Source organism: Thermobia domestica, chromosome 4, assembly GCF_964235325.1.
Source record: "Thermobia domestica chromosome 4, izTheDome1.hap1.1, whole genome shotgun sequence".
Taxonomy (NCBI): domain Eukaryota; kingdom Metazoa; phylum Arthropoda; class Insecta; order Zygentoma; family Lepismatidae; genus Thermobia; species Thermobia domestica.
The window spans coordinates 244,014,073-244,036,370 of NC_137457.1; the positions used below are offsets into that span (position 1 = coordinate 244,014,073).

General features: G+C 34.1%; 1 protein-coding gene across 2 annotated transcripts in view; it reads right to left on the reverse strand.

Annotated features, from left to right (window-relative positions):
• LOC145683475 (uncharacterized) overlaps positions 1–22,298 on the reverse strand; it is a 136,788-nt gene that overhangs the window by 54,280 nt on the left and 60,210 nt on the right. The window contains exons 7-10 of one of the 2 annotated variants that reach the window (XM_081754805.1): positions 21,897–21,941; positions 18,999–19,034; positions 9,624–9,659; positions 4,886–4,945 (exon numbers count right to left, since the gene is read on the reverse strand). In XM_081754805.1, coding sequence (XP_081610931.1) covers positions 4,886–4,945; positions 9,624–9,659; positions 18,999–19,034; positions 21,897–21,941 — 177 coding nt within the window. Of the gene's footprint in view, positions 1–4,885; positions 4,946–9,623; positions 9,660–18,998; positions 19,035–21,896; positions 21,945–22,298 lie in introns of both variants that reach the window. The other variant, XM_081754804.1, reaches the window with a different exon arrangement.

The window sequence follows — 22,298 nt, forward strand, 5'->3', positions numbered from 1 at the left end:
GTAGGTTCGTATAACCTACCTATTGATTCGGCTTCATATTTGATTAAATTGGTCCGCATTCATGCGGTTCCAATGGAACTTTCCGATTTACACCTTAAACAAGTTTTTCTCTCCTATGGGGAAATTCTAAGTCTTACCGATGAACTCTACTCTACTGGACATTTTTACCCGGTGCGTACCGGGCGGAAATTACTTAAGATCGTCCTCAAAAAGAACATTCCGTCATATGTCACAGTCCATGGTCTTCGTTTATGGGTGACATATCCTGGACAAATTAAAACTTGTGCGCGATGTGATAGTGATCAGCATTTGATTTCGCAATGTGATAAACGACTGCCTAAACGTGCTCCTGTGACTGTTCCGGTTTCTGGAGGTTCTCGACTACCTTCCGAGTCAAATTCACGCTTGGCTCCGCCTCCAGTGCAACTTAAAGCTGTTCCAGATGTTACTAACTTCAGTGTTTTTCCTGTAGTTTCTACTTCTTCCCTAGTCAAGACTATTAGTCCTGATGGTGATGTGGAAAATACCCCTCCCTCACTTAGTACCCCTAGAGCTCCTTCTTTAGAGAAATCTTCTGTAACTATTTTGCCTGCTGATGTTTCCAGCAAAGGTGTGATACTACCTTCTATTACTTCTGGATTGAATCAGTTAAGTTCGGATAATACTTTAGAGGCTGCTGCTGCGATGTCGTTAGTAGTGGACTCGTCTCTTTCAACGCCCTCAGTGAACGTTTCAAGTTACCACTCAGTACATGAACAACACGCTGCAGTATCTAGTCCGGAACTTGTTACCTCTCCTAGTGCTTCTGTTATTCCCACCACAAATTTGCCTAGTGTGATGAATGTTGAGATGGTACCTTTGGATACGTCGAAGAAAAAGAAACGCCCTCTCCTTGACAGTAAAGCTCCTAAAGTTGAGAAAGTGCTTGACTCATCTCTGTCTGATGAATCTAGTATTGCTCTCCGCACGCGATCTAAACAACTTTCGCAACCACAGGTGCCCCTGCATCTAATGAACATTCCTTTTCGTCCAACCAAAATGCTGAAACGCCGTCTTAATTTTTGGTTAATTTTTTTGGAGTTTAAATTTTTGCGGTGTGGTAATTTATCTGCTTCGTGCATAGGCTTTACATTTTGTATATTACTCCCGTATGTTTTACATTTTTTACTTTTCTATTTTTCATATTATGTATGGTGTTAGGATTGGTACTATAAACTTTAACGGACTTTCTTCCGCTACGAAACAGGATGCAGTTGCTGCCTTTATTAATACTAGAATGATTGATATTTTGTTTGCCCAAGAGGTTAAAATTACTGATTTACACGGTTTATATAATTATACTTTTATTAGTAATGAAACTGTAGCAATCACAGATACTGCACTTATTTATCGCAGTGATTTACACCTCGATCAGGTTTATAATTATCCTGATGGTCGCATTATTACTGGCAATTTGGAAACTATACACCTTTGTAATTCCTATAGTCCATCTGGCTCGCAAAACCGTATTCAACGTAATAATTTTTTCAGCGATGACGTTGCTACTGCATTGCATGCTGGTACTCGATCTATTATTTGGGGAGGTGATCACAATGAAGTTCCCGGTTCTCAAGATTCCTTACAGAACCGTACCCCTTCCACTAATTTGCTTCATGTTCTTACTCAATTTGGTCTCGTGCATGTTTGGCGTCATTTTCACCCTCACGACCCGGGTTATACGTATGTTCATTCTCAAGGAGCATCTCGCATCGATGCTTTTTTATCTCTGCATCAAACCAAATTGTGATACGTCTTTTGTTTCCCCCTTCACATCTGTTTCTTGTCATAAAATTCTTGGTATTACCTGGTATCCATCCGTTAAACATACCATCTCGGTAAATTATAATCTTGTTGTTTCTAAGTTGGTTACTTTATTCTATCAACATAAAACAAAAAATCTTACCCTTTTTGAACGTGCCACTTTTATTCAGGTTTATGCTCTTAGTCTTTTATATTTTATTATGCAACTTTTCCCACCCTCGGTTACTATTCTTAACAAAGTAAACAAACATATGTTATATTTTCTTTGGCATCAACATACTCTTCGGGTAAATCGCCAGGTAGTTTGCAGTCGACCTTCTGTTGGAGGCCTTGGTATCAAGGACATTGCTTTACAGGCCAGATGTCTTTTTCTTCATAGAACCTGTAAACTGCTTTGTGTTTTTAGCAATTCCTTTTCGTCACAATACATCATGCGCTGCCTGAGTCACGTGACGCTTACTGCTCCTGTCTCCGTACATGGATGGTCGCAGACCTATCCTTATTTAAAAACGGTAGTTCTCGATATTGCATATGGCCTTATCGCACGGGCCCGGCTTGAAGATATGACCGTTTCACAATTATATCAATATTATGCTTCTCCCTCTTGCGTTCCGCTTATAGTACGTAAATCTCCTAATAATAACTGGCCTCAAATTTGTCGTAACATTGGTTCCCCAGTTTTATCTTCCACCTTACGTTCGCTTTGGTATTTATTGGTACATAACTTATTTTTAACAAATGCAAGGGCTTATACCCTGGACATCTCCCCTGCTTCCCTCTGTCATATTTGTGGACAAACTGACACCCTCTCACATCGTCTTCATACCTGTACTAGGATATACCCTCTTTGGCAAAAATATACTCAGATTCTTGCCAGAATCCTTCGCACTAGTACCGACTATATAACTTGTGACAATATGATTTTGCGCCCCGATTTTGTTTTCTTCCCTCCAGTTAAACATAATTTTGTTGTGTGGTTGACAATTACAACGGCTGATCTCTTTCTTCATCTTTCTACGGATTTCTCCCCGGATTTATACATTTCTTGGTTATCTTATTCTCTTTTGCGTATACCTGTTCCCCAACGTCATCGCTGGTTTGCTCAGTATTATCAGGCGATCTATTAATTTATTATTATTATTATTATTATTATTATTATTATTATTATTATTATTATTATTATTATTATTATTATTTGCTTTAACTACTGGTATGTTTATTTTTTGTATTTCTTGTTATTAGTTGCATTTTTCTAATTGTTATTACTGTAACTATTATGTAAATGCTCAATAAATACTATCAAAAAAAGTGGTAGAGCGTTCACCTCTGGTGCTTGGGGTCCCAGGTTAGATCCCAGCCCCCGCCAAGTGAACTTTGTGGTGGACAAACACCGTGTGCTTGGTTTTTCTCCCACTTTATTCATTCCACCATTTCATCATCACCGTCTCCTTTAGCCTGACTGGCATAACCGTGGGACGTAAAACTCAGATTTCGTTTCATTTCATTTCAAAGATTGAAGAATTTGTCTTATTTTTACATATCGATGCACAGCTTTACGAATCGTTTCATGGTGCAGCTTAGTCCTTTTTCTGTGAGAGTCATAATTCGCAACACCAACTTCCCTCTGTTCTGTCAATATTGTGGAGTGTCCTATGACTTTCGGCTTTGCACTTTGAACTGTTTCATTATTATCAACCAAACTAGTCTCATTCTTTCGAGCTGCACTTTCCTTCGCAAAGTTTCAAAAGAAAAAGCTATGCAGAGCTGTGAAGTTCCACGTAAACTCAAATCATTTTTGTTACACTTTGTATGGTCTACTCTATGTCTTCATTATTTCACTTTCTGCATTTGTGTTTTGATTCGTATGTTCGTACCATCAAAAGTGAAAATGAATTGTTTTCTTTTACATACATGCATCACGTAGAAGGCTGAACCATAAACACAAAACTAAAATTCATAAATAAAATATATTCAAGTAAGTTTACACCTGACTCAAATAGCCCCCATTAGCTCAAATAGCTCCAATTTTTTTAAATCAAATAACCCCGTTTTGCACATGTTTACGAGGAAGGTACTATTTTCACACGAGACAGATTAGTTCACTAAAAATGGTGGTTATAACATTCAGACGTTCTGTTTTACGCGTACGATAATAACTTTACAAATATATGCATTTATACAGGTTCAGCACTTTATATTATACAGACACTATTTTATATCAGATCAAAATATGAGGTATTGGAAGCCATCTTGCTCAGAATAGTATCATATTTACACCAACTAATATAAAAGCAGGAGATCAACGACACATACCTTTCCTTTATCAACGAACTCACAAATGAATGCAAATTCATCGTACGGATGCGCATATTAAGTGCGCAGTGATATTTTTTCTTAAGTTTGACCCAAATAGCCTCGGTCTCCCTACAGAGCAAAAAAGAATAATAATAAGGACAAAATAGGTCAGTTTTTAATATTTAAGTTAAATTTTCTAAAAAAAGCGTTGGGTCTATCCAAAACATGAATAAACAAAATTGTGAAGCACACCTTGCAGATAAAACGGGAGAAAGAAATCCATTAATATCTTGATTAGTTTTGGGGATATGGTCTTTTATTTGAAAGGCTCATTTTATAGTTTCAGTAGAGGGGGAGAGGATGTACGGGGGAAACTTACACCCGCATCAAGCTACCGGCGGTCCAGAAATGATGATAGTAGACTTGGTGATTTAGGATCACGGTTGCTTTTCCTCTCTCGGGTTCATGCAACTGCTTGTTTTGAAGACTTTTCGAGATTCTACCTCCCAACTAATAGGAGAGATAGAAATTTAATTTTTGCTTGCTAGATTCGGTTATTGAAAATTAGATTCATTTCTTAAAAAGGAAAAGAAAAAAGATATAAACTCCTTACTACTACTATTAAGATATTTAACTGCAAAAGCTATCAAAGCCACTACCTAGATACTTTCAGAAAATATTTATAAAATGCAAAACGTGGGTGTGAATTATGTAACAAAGTTGTCGTTTGCTCGTGTCTTTTTTGTATATCTTTTTATATAAACTACGAAATAGTAATGCAAATGAATACCTCTATCTAACAGTGCTAGTTTTCCTCCATAGACTTTCGCATTCTTATGAACTCCTTGCTCTGTAAAATTAAAAATAAAATGTTTGGAGAATCAAACCAAATTTTGAATATTGTTATATATCTCCAGTACATAATAAAAGAGTGTAACTATCTTGCTTACTCTTTACACAAATAAATCAGTCTCTCTTGCCTTATAATTAGTATTGCGGAATCTAAAAACTTTTATTTTATGGATAAAATTACTGCTAATGTTGATTTTGTTGTCGTTTTATTCCACTCAAGGAGTAAACTGCCAAATTGCTTGAAATCCACAGCTTTAGGAAAAATTTCGAGTTCAAAACTTTTCCGCTCATATTTAACAAATTCATAGAAAAATGAAGTTTAAGATTATTGCAAACTCTCATGTGGATGCTGACTTCTTGTGTGAATTTGAAATTGTCTTTGATTAAATCTTAAGAAAATGATTCTCTAGCATAATCATGATATAATTGCTTATTAATATGTACTAAATCCTTCCATTCATATATCGTAATCCCGTAATCACGTAAATATCAAGGGCTGAATCATATACGAGACCTGTGCAAAGTAAAACTACCGACAGACTGAGAAACGAAATACGAAGAAATTGATTTTATTCCTGTGAAGCTAGTAATACATAACCTATTTTCCACATATACACCATCCTTGTTGAGGCATTTGTCGTCATTACGTTAATAACTTTTACATCCATGGGTCATATATTTCTACCACCAAGAATTGTAAACAAAATAAGAAAAACACTCTGCGACTGAGCTGAGCTGTCGAAGCACTGTCCATCGAGAAATAGTTCTAGGTGCAGGTACAAGTGTGAGTCGCTGGTCGCAAGATTGGAATAATAAGGAACACGGTCAAAGGTATTCTAATCAACCCTGGTCGACCAATATAGTGTTTGTATAGCACTTTGGTAGGGTCTGCTCTGAATTGCCAGACTGTCTTCTTGCTAGTCCTTCATTCATAACATCAGGTTCACACACTTTACACAACTGTCGGTGAATCTCTGAAGAAGACAGGTTCGTTTCGTGGAGGAACCACATTACAGCGCGCATCTCACACTCGTCAGGAGACTTATACGCGTAGACATATTAATTGTATCTAAATTCTCTTACTACTGAGTCCGTATAAGGTGTCAGATTATAGCTACGTGTTCCACCACACTCGTGAGAAAAGCAGCAGTCTTGCCACTTGTGTCATCTTGAGTCAGTTTTCGAAGTTATTTGTTGAATGCTACTCTTAGAATCGGTCGAATAGATGATTTACATCTAGTGCCTTCCAATGTAGAGTTATAAAATTTTTCATGTGCTTCTGGGAAGAAAAGGCATTGTTTTGATACTATATTTAGTTTCTTCTGGTAATGCAAACATGTTAATTTTCAGTTTTCTCCAAGTCTGGGTTTTGTTCACATTTTCAGCTTGTCTCTATGATTAAATGTAGGTATTATGAAAGTTAATCAAAGTATGGACATTAAAAAAATACTACTCATACTTTACAAATAAACGTCATATTAAATATATTATTTTGTTTTGTTATAGGTTAAAGAAGTCTCTTTAACATGTAATCGTCCTAGTCCCATGTTTCCCGTATATATGTCAATAAAACAAATATTGTTAAGTCGATGTAACTCTCGACATGATATTAATGTTATATGCATAGTACGATTTGAAATATGGAAAGAACAAAGAGACTGGTATATAAAGCTTTTACTAATGTGGAAAGACCAAAAGATCATTGTGGAAAGCTTTCAGGTAATGTGAAAAGCGAACGTAGAATGTATGTTTTACAGCAAAAAAGTATTTTTCGAATGTTGAGAAAATGAGATACAAGATTCAGGATTGCTAATTATAAATCAAATATTGTTGGTGATTTGAAGCCAACTCTTGACCGAGAATTCGATAATTCACATACTTTTAGTGCTAGCGGTTTTAATAAATAAACAAAGTTATTGTAGATCATTGCGTAGAGTGCGACTGGTAGTTTACAATTGTAGTTATCGGCAAAAACTATACACGGAGTAAGGTGCTAAAGAAATATACCGCCCGGATAGTGTGAACTGAAAACAATAAGAGCTATCGCTATATATGTAAATTGATTTTAAGAAGTATTTTAGAAGTGTAAATAAATCAACCTTTACCCTTTAGAATATTTTAACTCTTATACAATAGTGAGAACCCAGCTCGAGCCAAGTATTAAATACACTTATGTTCTTTTTTCCCTCGTTATGTAACTTCTTATTTGTGATTTCCTCCTCTTCTCCTCTTCCTTTATTGGACGTAGCTTGCTTGGTAATTCTTCTTTGTTGTCATTGTAAGGTGTATGTTGAAGATGTATCTTAGAAGTACTGAATGGTATCTTATGACTTGTAACAATGGAGAATGAATAATCTTTAAGTGCAATGAACGAAATTCCTGTGAATTACGCTGTATGTATTTATTTCAGTGGATCTGGTAAAAATAGAGAGAGCTTGTAGTATATTTCTGGCATACGGCATTGTTCCGCTCAGAGGCATTTTCTCAGCACTAGTGCCATTATTTGGGGAACGGAGGAACGAGCGTTTAGTTACATGGGAGACATGTTTCTTTCATACATCATTTAATTTTATTGGTAACACAGCACATTCTATGATGTGAAATGTAGCGTTATTTGGTGGAAAACCTTAATTAGTGAATCCGTAGCCTCAGTATGGAATTTTGAATTCTCGACAATTTCTTAGTATTTGCACTTTTACGAAAATGACGTGATGGATATCAAAGTCAAGTCTAATAGTATTTCTAAAATCTATGTCAACCTGCTTGATCTTTCACCTGTCATTCTATTATATATAACTTCAATAACTATCACAAAATTATTAACAAAATTTAAACCTGTTAGCAATACACTTACATTTTACTGAACTACAGGAGACCCATGTGGTTCTTTCCAAAATATTTAACAAATCAGACATGAATTTGAAATTATTTATTATATTATAAATATGATCCAAAACACTTCTGCTTTCCAGTAACCACAAAAAAGGTAAACAAAACAAATACTTTTTCGTTGCTTATGTGAGGTAGTTGTCATTAATAAAGACTCTTCCTTAGTAGGGTAATGTTATATTTGACAACTCACGTTCCGTTCTACTAGGGACTTTAATCGAAATAGATCTTTTTTTCAATTTTTTCTCTATTAAATAGAATTAATCTTATGTTATACGAAGTCACGCATCCAAGTTATTGCAGTACAGATAGAGTTACTGCAGCATGTTTCCTTTCTTAGGTGCGGATCACGAGTGTAGCACGGGATTTTAGAGTGAGTTCTTAGTCGAGGTGTCCTGCGAAAACTATGATTCGGTATGCATGCAAATGATTGGACCCTCTGCGGGTAATCTGACCTTAAGTCCTGCAAAATATTAGAATAGGAATCCAACATGTGGTTTGTTCTTATGGGTAAGGATATTTGAAAACAATAACTGTTTTGTTCAAGTGGAAAAGACCTAATTGAGAACTATGAAGTTCACAATTTTCCAGATAGAAATATGAAAGTTTTCTTTTTAAAAAATGTTCTCTCATATTGAGGAGTATTATAGAACGTTAACAAGAAAATACATTTTGAAACATATGAATTAATTGCAAAATTCATATGTCAGTAATGACAGTTTCATCTATGTTATTCTGTAAGGGACTTAAGTGAGTCTTTGCCAACATCCCAGCCGAAATATCAGTAGCGAAAACTTCATAGATATAAGTACATACTATACTTTGTTATAAGTGATTCTTAGAGTAAATAACGTAATGCAGATTCTAATTAGAAAATATAAGTAGGAAATATGGAAGGTTTCATATAAACTATTATTTAAATAAGGAGAACCGTACAGAATCGTACTCATGAAATTTGATATCAATGTTTCTTTGATTAACAAACCTTACATTATCGTTCGCTTGCAGAAAGCCTATGTTGAGAACTCAGAGAAGGGGGAAGATTATATTGAAAACAACAGAAGTGCTCTAGTCTTGAAGACTGGTGAAAGAAAATTAGAGGAAAACCAAGACATATATTTTATTGATAGAGACACTAAGATACTATTGAAGGTGGAAATCTTGTTAGGTAGAGGTGTTTCTGAATCCTAAATATATTTACATAAAGTAGATCGATATTTGTGGCCTCAGAAAAAAATAATTAAATTCACAGTTGTTAAGTGTCCTCTTGTACAGTGAATAGAAAAGGTTTCTCCCATAACAGTATAAGCCCGTTAGATTGAGTAAAGTACTTTAGCTTATATCAGAACTGTCGGTCGAACTTACTTGAAATCAGTTGGTTGTTTGACGATTTTACCAACCTCGTCTCCTAAATATCATATATAAAAGTGTTTAACTTACAATAATAAGTGAAACCAGATAAATAAGAACCGTCGCTGGTATTTGATCCAGACATTTCACGCTCTGAAATCAACTGCCTTTACTACTCTGACACAAAGCTAGTACTGCAGCTTTTATCTTTACTTTCGTGTACTTTCATCACGCGTATATACTTTGCTCCTTCTTTGTACAGGTATCCATTCTGCACAAACTACTGTCTATTTCGTATACAGTTTGCTGATCTTCCGCAACGATATATATTGTTTTCTAGATTTCCACCTGTAAGTTGCTTCATTATCCTCAAAATCATTATTGCTAAAGTTACTCTACAGGTAAGATTTTGTTCTTAAAGGAAGTATCTACATTACCATTGATCTTTCCAATGTAGTCCTCACTGATCCGTGCTGTCGATAAAAATATTAATTGAAATTTTATTTCTTGGGTGATAATTTTTTACTTGTACAGAAAATCATAAATTACTTTAGAATATGTTTACAAAGTAACTATAGTCCGCATCACCCGAATTGGCGTGTTGCATCACCCAATAACCTCACAGTGCGCTGTTTCTAACCCCTCACGGAGGAATCTGATCATTCATAATTCTCCACAAATTCGAACAAAATCAACTATAAATGATTACATTCCTCTCTGAAGGTTTAATAAGAGCGCACTGCGAGCTTATCGGCTGATGCCACACGCCAACTCGGTTGACTCGGACTGTAATATCACTTCAACAATGCTTAAAATGAATGAAACTTCTATCAAGGAATCAAATAAAGATTTAGATTAGTGAGTTAAATATAACTCTGATACATACATAGCAAACCTCACTCTTGTCAGTGATTAGAAAATTGTCATAATTCTTATCCCACCAAAGGTACCAAAGATTGTAGTTTTGCTTAAAATGCACTATAGTATGATATATTCACTTTACACTTTATTGTTAGTCGAATATATTCGTTCCTTAAGAGGATAATAAATTATTTCAATATACACTAATTTCCTATTAATGAACGGACAGCTAGTAAAAGAACTAGACTCGTTCAACCGTCTAGAGGCGATAATGGCAGAATTGCGAATCGGTCAAGCTATATTTGAGACTTCAGGCAAATTTCAGGTCTCATGAATTATATGGTGTAATAAAGGTATGAAATGGTAACGAGTTGGAGTAACAAGACCGGAACTCCAACCAGGAAACAAACGAAGATTAGCCCGTAGTAAGCATGTCATATCTCAGACATGCTACAAGAGAGTTCTCTGAGAGAGTTGCAGTAAAGAAACAAAAATTTACAAGTAAATGAAAGCCGCCAATTACAGTGATACAAAATACTGTGCACATGTACAGTAGGGGTCTGGAAGAGCTTTACGTGGAGTGACGAATCACGCAACATGTTGTACGAAACTGACGAATGTGTGTGGAAAACCTACAAGATAAATGCTACGAACATTTTTCGTTCTATGGAATTTAGTTTGTAGGAATCATGGTAGTTATCTGTTCGTCATGACACCATTTTTACTGGTGCGTGGTGCAATGAATGTTGATATCTATCAAGCAAGGTGAGGCAATATTTATTAAGGAAACCTATTTAGCTTTTGGAAACTATTCGGTAGCTTATCATTTGTGTTTAACATACCAACTCCAGCATCCATAATACGTACTCGAGTGGTTTTAGAAGACGAATGTGCAAGTACACGAGAGATTTTCTCAGAGCCCCGACCTGAAAAAGTATTTAATACGTTTGGTATTAGTTGGAGCACTCTTTGCGGATCGGAGTACAATGACAAAGACCTCAGACACATTATTTGCCATTTTGAAGTTGGAATAGAATATTACAGCTACTGAAGTCTACCGCTACCATGTGGAAATGTTTCTAGAATTACCTAGATTGTCACCACAGCGAATTGCAGACATACGTCATAGTAACACCTTATTAACACAAGATGAACAAGTTGTTAGTGATGTGCTGTATTTAATGTCAATAAGGACTATATTTGTGATTGTTACATATATTTTTCTGTAATATGTGCAGATTTGTTCTATTATCAAAGTTCTGTTTTTCAATAAGATGCGTTGTATGGTACATACTAGTTAGAATGCTTTTCATCAATAGTCAAAAGATAAAGTCAATGAGTTTGGGCAAATTCAGAATTCATATTTATAACAATGCTGCAGAGTTTTTCCAAAAATATTGTATTGAATCTTATATTGGTTTCAAACCTAAACTTAAAATTACATGAAACTCCGCTTCATAGACGTTTTCAATATGAATATATACAACTATCATCTTCATATGATAATACAGATTGATTAATATGGAAGTACTTATTGATATATTAAAACGTCAAATTTCAAACCGTGAATGTAAATGAGAAATATTTGATACCTTTGCTAGACTTAAGTATACGAAAGTTTACAATGATTATTCCATTAGATTTATTAACGCAATATATTAAGAAATATACTAAAGTGTACCCGGTTAGTACATTTGGCACTGTTCACTAACCTTTATCCAAGTATACGTGTGTTTTATCTAATATAAAAAAGCAATCATATTACGATAATAAAATATTAAATAGTTAAACAACTCGAGAATGTTGAGTTTTTTTTGTAAAATCTTAAAATAGTTTGTATACCTAAGAATCTCTTATACAAGTACGTTTCAAAAGTAGGTAGGGTAATGGTGGCGCAGTTGTAGGGTGCTTACCTCTGTGCGTAAGGTCTCTGGTTCGATTTCATGACACGTTACCTTGTGGTGGACTTCTTTTTGCACTGATTCTTTCATCATCGTTCACTTGTTTTCGTCATTGACTCCTTAGACTGAGGGGCTATAACGTAGGGACGTTAAATTGAAAGGTTTGATTTGCATTTCAAGTGCTAAAACGAAGATAAAAAGATTTGCACTGACTCTTATGACTGGAACACCTAAAATTTTGCCTACGTTTGACCTTGTTTCCAAGTGTAAAAGTTAAACTTGCAAACAATTTAACAAATTCTCTTTATTTTTTATAGCAGTTTTAAACACTTTAAACGAAAATGTCCTCTTTTATTTCAATTTTTAATCAAATACTAAGAAAATAAACGAACATTTACAAAAATATAGTAAATTGCATACGCATTCTAAAGTTTTAGCTTCTAATTCATTCTGCGCATTAAAAAACAAAATTTTTGAGCTGAAATGTGTTTTTTATTGCTTGTGAAAACCCCAATAATAATGTAAAAAATACAGACTGAGTAACCACTAAGATATACAGTATATATTTATCAAATGGACTGCAATCGTAATCCACGCGAGCACTCATGTTTCAACAATTTCATGCGAGTACTGTAGTGTTAAATATATGGTGGTCATGTTTCGTAGAGCACTTAAGTTCAATGGTATCTTAGGACATTCTATAATGCATTATTTTACTACATACTGCATGTGATAAGAAAGAAAAAAACACTGACAATGCATATGAGTTAGAAAATGGTTAAAGTTAAATGAAAATATCAAATCTGGAACAAGTGAAGGAAATAAGTTTTTACATCTTTGTCTGCGTTCATGGCTCTGTTTTAAGTCCTTGTCAGTCTGGCCTCTTATCCCTTCAGAGAATAAAAATTTGCATATGAGACTGGGTATGGACTGAAATAGAAATGGAAAAAGGCTAAAAAATTTGGATCTCGGAGGATTCGTACTCTGGGCCGCCTAAATAGAAATTCAAGGAAGTAACCACTTACTATTGATTATTTATTTGATGTTGCACAAAAACTGATAGCTAATTGGAAACTTTTCATGTAAGAGTAGTCTAGATATTAAGGCATGTATGAAGAGACAAATATTAGGTGAGCTATTCGTCATTTCCTTCTTCAACTTAGAATCAGGTCAAGTAGATTGCTATTAACGTCTTCAAAGGTTCGTTACGTTGAGGATGATATTTTAATATTAGTTCCAAATTTTACAAAGAAGAAAACATGGCACGTGCTATATTGTAATTAATTAATTTCTATCAAGACGTACAGGAATGTTACAATTCATGATATTTCAAGGTTAAATATACTTAACTCATATATGTACTCTCTAACTTGTAATTTAATTTGTCAATTTTGCGTTAAAAACAGATAGTGTAGTTATATTTTAGTGATAGTGTACAAAATTGTTAAGCAATCGACCCGAGTTTAAATCACATTGTGCCAATTTTCTTCATAAAATTTTATTGTTTAGGTACTTGTTATTCTAAGTTTATTATTATTAAGAATCATTCTAAAACCAAACCTGTACGCCGATTAAAGTTGTTTTACATAAGTAATACTGAAGTAAAATAATATGTTACTTGTGAGAAAAGTAAGTTTATACATTGCAAGACTTATAGCCTTCAATTATTATCCGCTCCAAACGCCGTTTTTCTAACTTAAACAATACCTCGTGTGAAGTGGAGGTGAATGAAACATAATTATCATGCAAAATTTCAGAGAATTCGAGATATTATATAATTTACATTTTTTCATCGTCTGTACATACAAACGTTACTTTTAATAAATTTGTATGGCCCTATCTACCCTTCTCACTTGCCAAGAACTCATATCATTCAACGAGTTCTCAGCAACTTTGGGATACTGTAAATGAGTTTCCTGAATTTTCTCCATATTCCCAAAATACGGGTAGTTAAGTAAAGAGTGAAATTATAGGATATGTGATATACTCGAGAACGCCTATAACGATTTTCTTTATATTTCTTCTAACAATATTACATTAACAACTTTGATTCGTATCATTTTTTCTGGGAAAAATTTACTAGTGGTAATTTATTCATAATTATGAGTTTCGGACGTTTCTCAGAAAACATGTCAGATGATTTTGTTTATCTATTATAAATATATGTATGTAATTAATAATCAGTCAATACAGTATAATCTATTTGTTTGGAACAAATCTTGAACGAGTAGTATCTTTGCTCAGAAGATTTTCTCGAAAACGATTCACGTAATTTTTTTCACCAGTCACAAATACATTTTTCATGAATATTACATAATTAATTTTAATTCTATCGTAATAATGCGATAACTCGTTTTTCCATAAAAAATGTCCACGTATGATATTTTATTCTTTGGATGTATTATTTGGACGATTTCTTCAAGAACAACTCAGATGATTTTGTACATATTTAATCTCAATATTTCTTTAGTGTCTCTATAATGCTAAAAAAATGAAGACTTTGGGACAACAATCCCTAAAGCCCAAAAAGTGAAAGTGTGAAAGGAGATAGCTTCACAAGGGTTTCTCGTCAACCGATTTTCTTCAAACTTGGCACATATGTACAAGACAGAAAATAGATCGACAAGTGTTTTTTGTTTCGATCGGAAAGCAGGTTAGGGGGTGAAAAGGGCTCTTTTCAAAAAAGATTCCCCTTGATTAATATGACTACATTAAAGAAACGAAACTCTAAAGAAGCAAAGATTACTTCAAAATAGGAAATACATATTTTTGTCGTTTCTGTGAGAAAAGGGTTGTAAGAGGCAATCGATATGACAAACTTGCCGAGATTAGTGCAGGGGTTCACAAATTGTGACCCCGGGTCATTTCGTCTCAAACCGTGTGGTAGATGGAAAAATCGGCGAACACGTATCCCATTAGTTTGTGGGACATTTTAAAATAATATTGTTAGCCCCGTGACCCTCACAGGGTGACAGATGGGGTCCAAATCAAAATTTCCAAACGGGAAGGGTGGTCGAGTAGCATATCAACTAAAAGCTATTGTTAAATAAATGGGATAAGTCTCGACTCTCTACGACAGCTCTGCACAAAATGGCTGCAGGTCAAAATGGAAACACAATCTACGTTGAAACGTCAATGTCCACCTTTATATATTTGAAAAGGTGGGACAAATGTGAAACAGGATAACACGTAGTTCATCATTTTAATAATGCATAATGTATTAAGGTATAAAATATATCTCCTAGAGTCTCAGACGAGACCTACTCATAATTGTCAGATAGGAAAGGGTCTATGGGGCAAATTGTGTATCGCTTGAGAGTTGTTATAACGTGGAGCTGGAGAAAGTGTCGACTGTCTACACCTGTGCATTAGAATGGCGCGTCAACAAGTAAACACAAATCTGATCTAAAAGTCTATGACCATTCCTATAGATCTGAAACGTTGATACAGATATCAAAACATGAAAGCACGAATTCCATCATCTTAAAAGTACGATAAACCACTTCGAACGAGAAAATTGTTCTGTGTGTGTACGAGAAAATGATTACAGATAAAAGATAAACGCCTCCTTTGAATGAAAAATTTTCCCTAAATTAGTAGTCATGCAATATTTGTCAAACATAGGGTAGAACTACATAAAATATTCGAAAAACATAAACACGTCAAAACTATGCAATTGATGTCTAGGGAAAGTTAGATTAAGGTAGTCTAAATCTTGGGGCAGCTGAATAAAATGGAGACCATATTTAATAAATAAAGTCTAGAGAAACAATAATATGCCTAGCCACAGGTGACCTGAAATTAGGAAAAATGGGGTTCGTTGTTTCTACGGAAAAACATCAGGCTTTCTGTATTTTGTGGGGACAAAATGACGAAATTAACATTGAAGGCAATAAAATTAAATAGCTCGGCGAATAAACCGCTGTTATTCGAAAAGTAAAATACAAATATGCTTGCATATCAACGTGACTCTGTCACACAACTGTATGCTGATTACTGAGACTTTTGATGTATGCATGACCTTTCCTGCTAATATTGTTATTCCCACAAAAGGGATGTGAATATGTAAGACTGGAATGATTTGGGCACCAAAGTTTTAACATTATATTGTACATTTCGAAAATATGCATTTGTTTGTTCAATATAAAAAGCAGGGGCTAAATGTTCTTCTAAAAATTCTTCTTTAGTAATTACCGATATAATCACGAGCTAGTTAAACTGTTAACAATGTAGCGAACATTTTAGTGCATTCACTGAAAATAATAATAACAAAATAATAACCATTCAATAAAGAAACAAATCAATAATTCACCATAATGTGGCAAAAGAGTTCGAGGTAAAATGTATATGGAAATTGGGAAATTCTCCGCTGAAAAACGGATTCTCCTCACTGTTATGGTGAATTTTTGTCGTTTGTGTTTGCTTATGAGTTTATTGTAAAATAACTGTTGCATTTCGTCTGATTTATCATCGTCTTTGAAAGGCTACATGAGTGAATATTGTTATAATTCATCTGATAACATCTGGGAACGTATTGTCCCACAAGCTTTTGTATATCGTTGAACATATTTGCTCTTATTGACAACACACCCTTCTATAAACACTTATTAGGCATCTGAAGGTTTTGTGATGCTAAGTGTTTCTTACACTGCAATCTTACTTCTAACGTCTTATGTTCATTGTCCATTCAACACATTTCAAATTATAAACCGTATTGCACTCGTTTCAGATAATTCCTGGGCTACAAATGTGACCTGTTTGCCACCTAGCGGAGAGCATTTTGCCCCATGATTCAATTACATTGAGACTTGTGTGTTTTTGCTACAAATTAGTATAACAGGAGAATTCTTTCAGGCTTTCTTTGCATTGACAGAGCTTCGTTTGTTTATCATCGGGCATTTATGAACTCCGGCGTCCTTGGATAAGAAGGCTTTTGCCTTCACTTTCTTGACGTGGTTTCCCGCGGAACACAAACAAAAGTGCTTCATTTTCTTTATTTAACAAATCTCAAGCATTGTGCTAAATCATCCCTCTTGCTATTTGCAAATTTTGGGTTGGACCTCGTTTGGGACCCTGCAATAATTTTTTTTATTGATTCTAGATTTTGTTAACACTCATACACAAGCGTGTTTGCGGATAATATTTTGAAGATATGGTTCCTGCAACGTACATAGGTAGTTTTCTACAAGTAACATTTTATTTTACGTCACAATAGCTAAGCTAAAACAGTCGGTATCCGTAAAATGTTTAGTTTTGTGTTTGTCGTTAATGCCATTTATGATAACTGTAAAACAATAATATAATTACAAAAATATTTCCCCAAATTATAAAATTTTACGTATAAGAGTAATTCACACAATGGGGATCGTACCATGGTCTACCATTTAGCAGTTTCGTACGACACCATTACACTGCAATTTCTTTATATAAATTTGACAATGTAAACTACTAGGAACGGAAAACATAAGTTTGCTAAGTACATTATACTACAGCTCTTGATGAAATTTAAGAAATTACAGAATTACGTCTGGCATCTTTTCTTCTTTCTGGGCTACAGGAGCAATATTGAATCCTCCATTTCAGGTTGAGGGACGTTTTGGGACATTTATCTCATTGAAAAATTTCTATTTAATCTGTCTTAAATGAAGAAGGAAAAAGATAAGTAAGTCTACTAATAATCTCGATTCGTACATGCCTTAACAACTATACTAGTCTTACATGGGAAGTTTCCACCTAGGTAACATTTTTTGTGTAACATCTAATAACTTCTTGGTAGAGGTAAGTGGTTGAGCTATTAGAGTTTTACCTCGGTAACTCAGGTTCCAAGTTAAGGAGATTCGAAATTTTTAAGTGCAGGAATTTCAATTTCAAATCTTATTCAGTATGATATGCAACTTGTATTCTAGTGGATAAGGAAAGAGATATTATAATGGTGAAGAATTGGAAAAGCTCCATGAATGGGGACAAGGATTTCCTTCAGTTGTACCAGATATTTTATTTTTAGCTAATAATAACCATTTTCTAATTTGTATATGATCAATGTTTTTCTCTTTTATCACATGTAATGTGTTGTAAAATGGTCTATTACGCGCATAACAAATTATAATCTCATTGATATATGGAACTCACTGAACAAATTGCTATTAATAAAGATAATTTTTAAATGGAAAAATGTTGCGTGAATTACTAAAGAACGAAAATCTGTTTTTTTGCTAAAATTTCGTTTCTTGGTTCAAATATTAGATTAAATTCAGTTGCTTTTAGGCAGTATTTTATGATCCAGCAAATGTACTGGACCCGACCTAACCTTGTTATAGCAGTCAGGAGGGGACTTATCATCGCTGTTGACTGTATCCTCGTGTTAACAATAGCATTAGTACTCCTTGAATCATATTAGTCATTCTACCTCTAACGTCATCGAAGAACTCATTTGTATTAAAATTTCTTTTTGTAGTTCTTGAGACATGAAATTCATGATTTGTAAATATCCTGGAAAAATGGAACTCGGAGACCGGCGGGACAAGTAATGGAGAAACTCGGAGACATGCTGGATGAATTCAGATATCCTTAAACTATAACTTTTCAGAGCCAATATGTTATTTTTTATTACTTATTAAGATCATAAAATTGTCACGTTTTGTATACCTTGATTTCAAGAGGAAAGTACTTAAACTTATGCTGTTAATTGAGTTTATCGAATTATATCTTCTTATTCATTTTTGCGCTTGTAGCATAGTTACTCCGTGTGACGTCCAAAATTCTAATTTTGAATTGGTGACAAATCGATTTGACATAGGAAAAGGAGGGCTATAATTACAATAATATTAGTAGAAAATATTTACTAAAGCTAAAGGAATGCATATCATGCTTAGTTTTTTTTAAATAAATTGTTATCTATTGACCCTTCTTATGGTAATAACAAAGATGTTTTACTAGAAATAAGCTTTACCCTAAATGTTAGTAGAGTGCAAAGTCTTTCAATAGCAGTCTTGAACAAAATTAAGATATCTGATGTTCCTCTAACAGTAAGAATTAATGTATTTATATTACCATTGAGCTCTGGAATGTAGTCATCACTGATCTTTGCTGTAAGAAAATAAATCGAAATTTTACTTCTGAAAATTTATATTTACTGATTTAATAATACAGAGAAATCATTATTTTCATTGTTTAGATTGTATTAGCATTTTATATGTTAAAAGCATTTACTAATGGACATGATTATGTTACTATTTACATGTATTGAACACTCGATAATAATAGGTTCTAAGAAAGTGGAATGTTTTGTGTAAGACTTAAGTAAAACGTTAAATTTTCTACTAAGTAATTTAGAGAAAATCATGTTACTTCTAGAATTTAATATTTACTGCCACCGTGATAATGCTGAATGAAATTCTTATCAAGAAATCAAATACATTTTCAGATTACTGAGGTAAATACAATTTGCACTATATATCGTAAACCTCACTCTTCTCATTGATTATAAAATTGTCATAATCTAAGTAGTTGGACATTGGTAAGAAGTATTTCATACCCTTGACATTTTATTGGCTAGTGTATTATATTCATGCTTAATATTATAATAAGTTATTTGAATATATACTAAAATTGTATTAATGAACGGACAATTCCCCCAAAAGGAGATCCGTTTAGACGTCAGAAAATCATCTTCTTTGGCGAGGAAATGAATGTGACCTCGCAATAGAATTTCATACAATGAAGTGAATTGATGGCGAGAGTTAATTGTAGACAATATGGGGACGATAATTGCAGAGTTACGCACCAGTCATTAAATATGTGAAATTTCAGAAAATTTCATGTCACTCGTACTACAGGGTGTAATGTATATGTGAAATGAAAGCGAGAAGTAAGAAAACCACAACTCTAACCTTGAAATCCACGGAGATTGTCCCTTAGTGATCTTCAGCTGAGTGTTGAAAGTACACCGGGAAAAAAGTTTAACATTGTAAACACAAGATCATCACCAGCATCTAGCACTGCTGACAATACGTGAGCTAATAACCTCGAAGTGTTAGAACTGGTGTTGAGAGTGATAGCTGCAGTAATTAAGCCAAAAATCACAAATAAATGAACGTCATTGATCACAATGATGTAAAACACTGCGCTCATGTACAGAAGGACAGTGCTAAAGCAGTATGTGCACTGAGGAATCACGTTACACGTTGTAGTAATGTGACGGACAGGTGTGGACGGGACGCATATCTGCTGAGTATCAAGTGCGTTTTTATTCTGTGAAATTAGGTTATGATGGAATCATGGTATTTGGCTGTTAATAATGACATCCTTAATATTTGGTCCTTGAATGAATAAGTGACCACGTATATCACACAAACGTTGACGTTTCTTAATCAAACCTACCTATCCTTTGGAAATGGTCCGGTAGTATATCATTGTATTTCAACATGTGAATTGAAGCATCCACAAAAGGCACGCCATCACAAGCAGTTTGAGAAGATGAAGGTGCATGTACTTGAGTAGTTGTTTCAGAGCCCCGACCCCGACCCCATTTCATTCTTTTCTGACCAGTTGCTCACTGGTTGATGGTCCAATTACAATGACCGAAGACCACAACAGCACTGTTTGCCATTTTGTGGAAAGAATGGAGGACAATATCTGCTGAAGTCTACGCAAACTTCGGGAAAATCTTCCAAGAAGTATCTAGCTTGTCACAACGTCGAGTTGCGGACATACGGCATAGTAACTCTTTATCAGTGTCAGAGGAAGAAGTTCTTAGTGATGTTAAGTTAATAATGTCAATGTAGTGTATTCTTCAGATTGACATATATAGTTTTCTGTAGTATGTGAAGTTTGGTTGTATTTTCAAAGCCGTGTTTTGGATTAACAGGTGATACATAGTATATCATGTATGAATGCTTTTCATATATACAGTATTTAAAACGTAAATTTAATGAGTGTAGATAGATTCAGAAAAAAATATTATATTGAAACTTGATTACCTTAACCTCAAACATGTAGAAGTATTATTTTCAGATGTGTTAGACCTATACAAAAGTTTAGAACTCTTATTTCATTAGGTTTATTAAAGCAATATAATGAGAGACCTACTGATATATTTACATCCGATTAGTACATGATATAAAAACAGAAAGATCATACGCGAAGACGAAGAAGTTAGCGGAGGACCGTGGAGCATGGAAGCTTCTCAGCTGCGGCAAGTGACCTGCCAATAAAGGCAGAATACCTATGATGATGAGTACATTTGACACTGTTCGTGAAGTTTTTTCCAATTATAGCTTCTTAACGCAATAATATATCACATAATCAAAGAATGAAATACGGTAGACTATACTTACCTAAAATCTTCATATAGTTTACCAAGTATTCTTAACCATGTCTTATGCGAGTATGTTTCAAATGTGCTAAACGAGGTGACTCAGTGATAGAGCGCTTACTTCTAGTGCATGGAATCCCTGGTTTAGTCACTGGTCAAGGAAGTTTGTGTTAGACAGTCGTGTCCATGGGCTTTCTCGACGTATGCCCGTTTCCCCTACTTCCTCATTCCAGAAGTCATTCCGTCATCACTAACATGCTTTAATCATCGTCTCACTTAACCTAAAGACCATAACGTGGGTTGTTAAATTGAAGTATTTCATTTTCATTTCAAGTGCCAGAACGAAAATAGGAAAGAACAGATAAAAACATATTCGTACATAAGTACTCATTCAAACATTTTCCTTATATATTAATGTTCTTTATCAAGGAACACTTGAAAATGGCCAACTTAACAAAATGTATAATATATAAAGTTAGATATTATCAAGGTTTGTAAAGCAAATAGATACTCATGATTTTTCATATAAAATCCAAGAATATCAACCTTTTATTTGAAGTTCATTGGATCTTCTACTGCAGAAAATAATATAAAAATAGAATGAATGTTAAATTAGCAAAATTAAATATCCTTACTTGTGTGGTCTTGACTATGCACGACAGTTGTCCCTGATTTGCCATCTTCTTGGGATGAGAAGAAAGTGCAACACATTAATATGTTAAAAAAAAGTCATGCAACAAAAACATATAAAAGGTATTTATAAAATGAAGTTTGTTTATCTATTATGAAAATAAAATATAAAAGAAAAAAATTCGAAGAACCAACTTGAAATATATTTTTAGATGGCTTCCCTCACAATTGATTATGTAGGTTTAGAACACAATGAAACATGAATTAATGTTTGCTATTTTTTCCGGTAGTCTACATATTAGCATTAAAAAAGGCAATTACATAAGACAATCATTGAGAATTTCTGTTTTGACTCTGTGAGCAGTAGGCATTTATAATAATTCTGATCAAAAAGCTTTAATGAGACA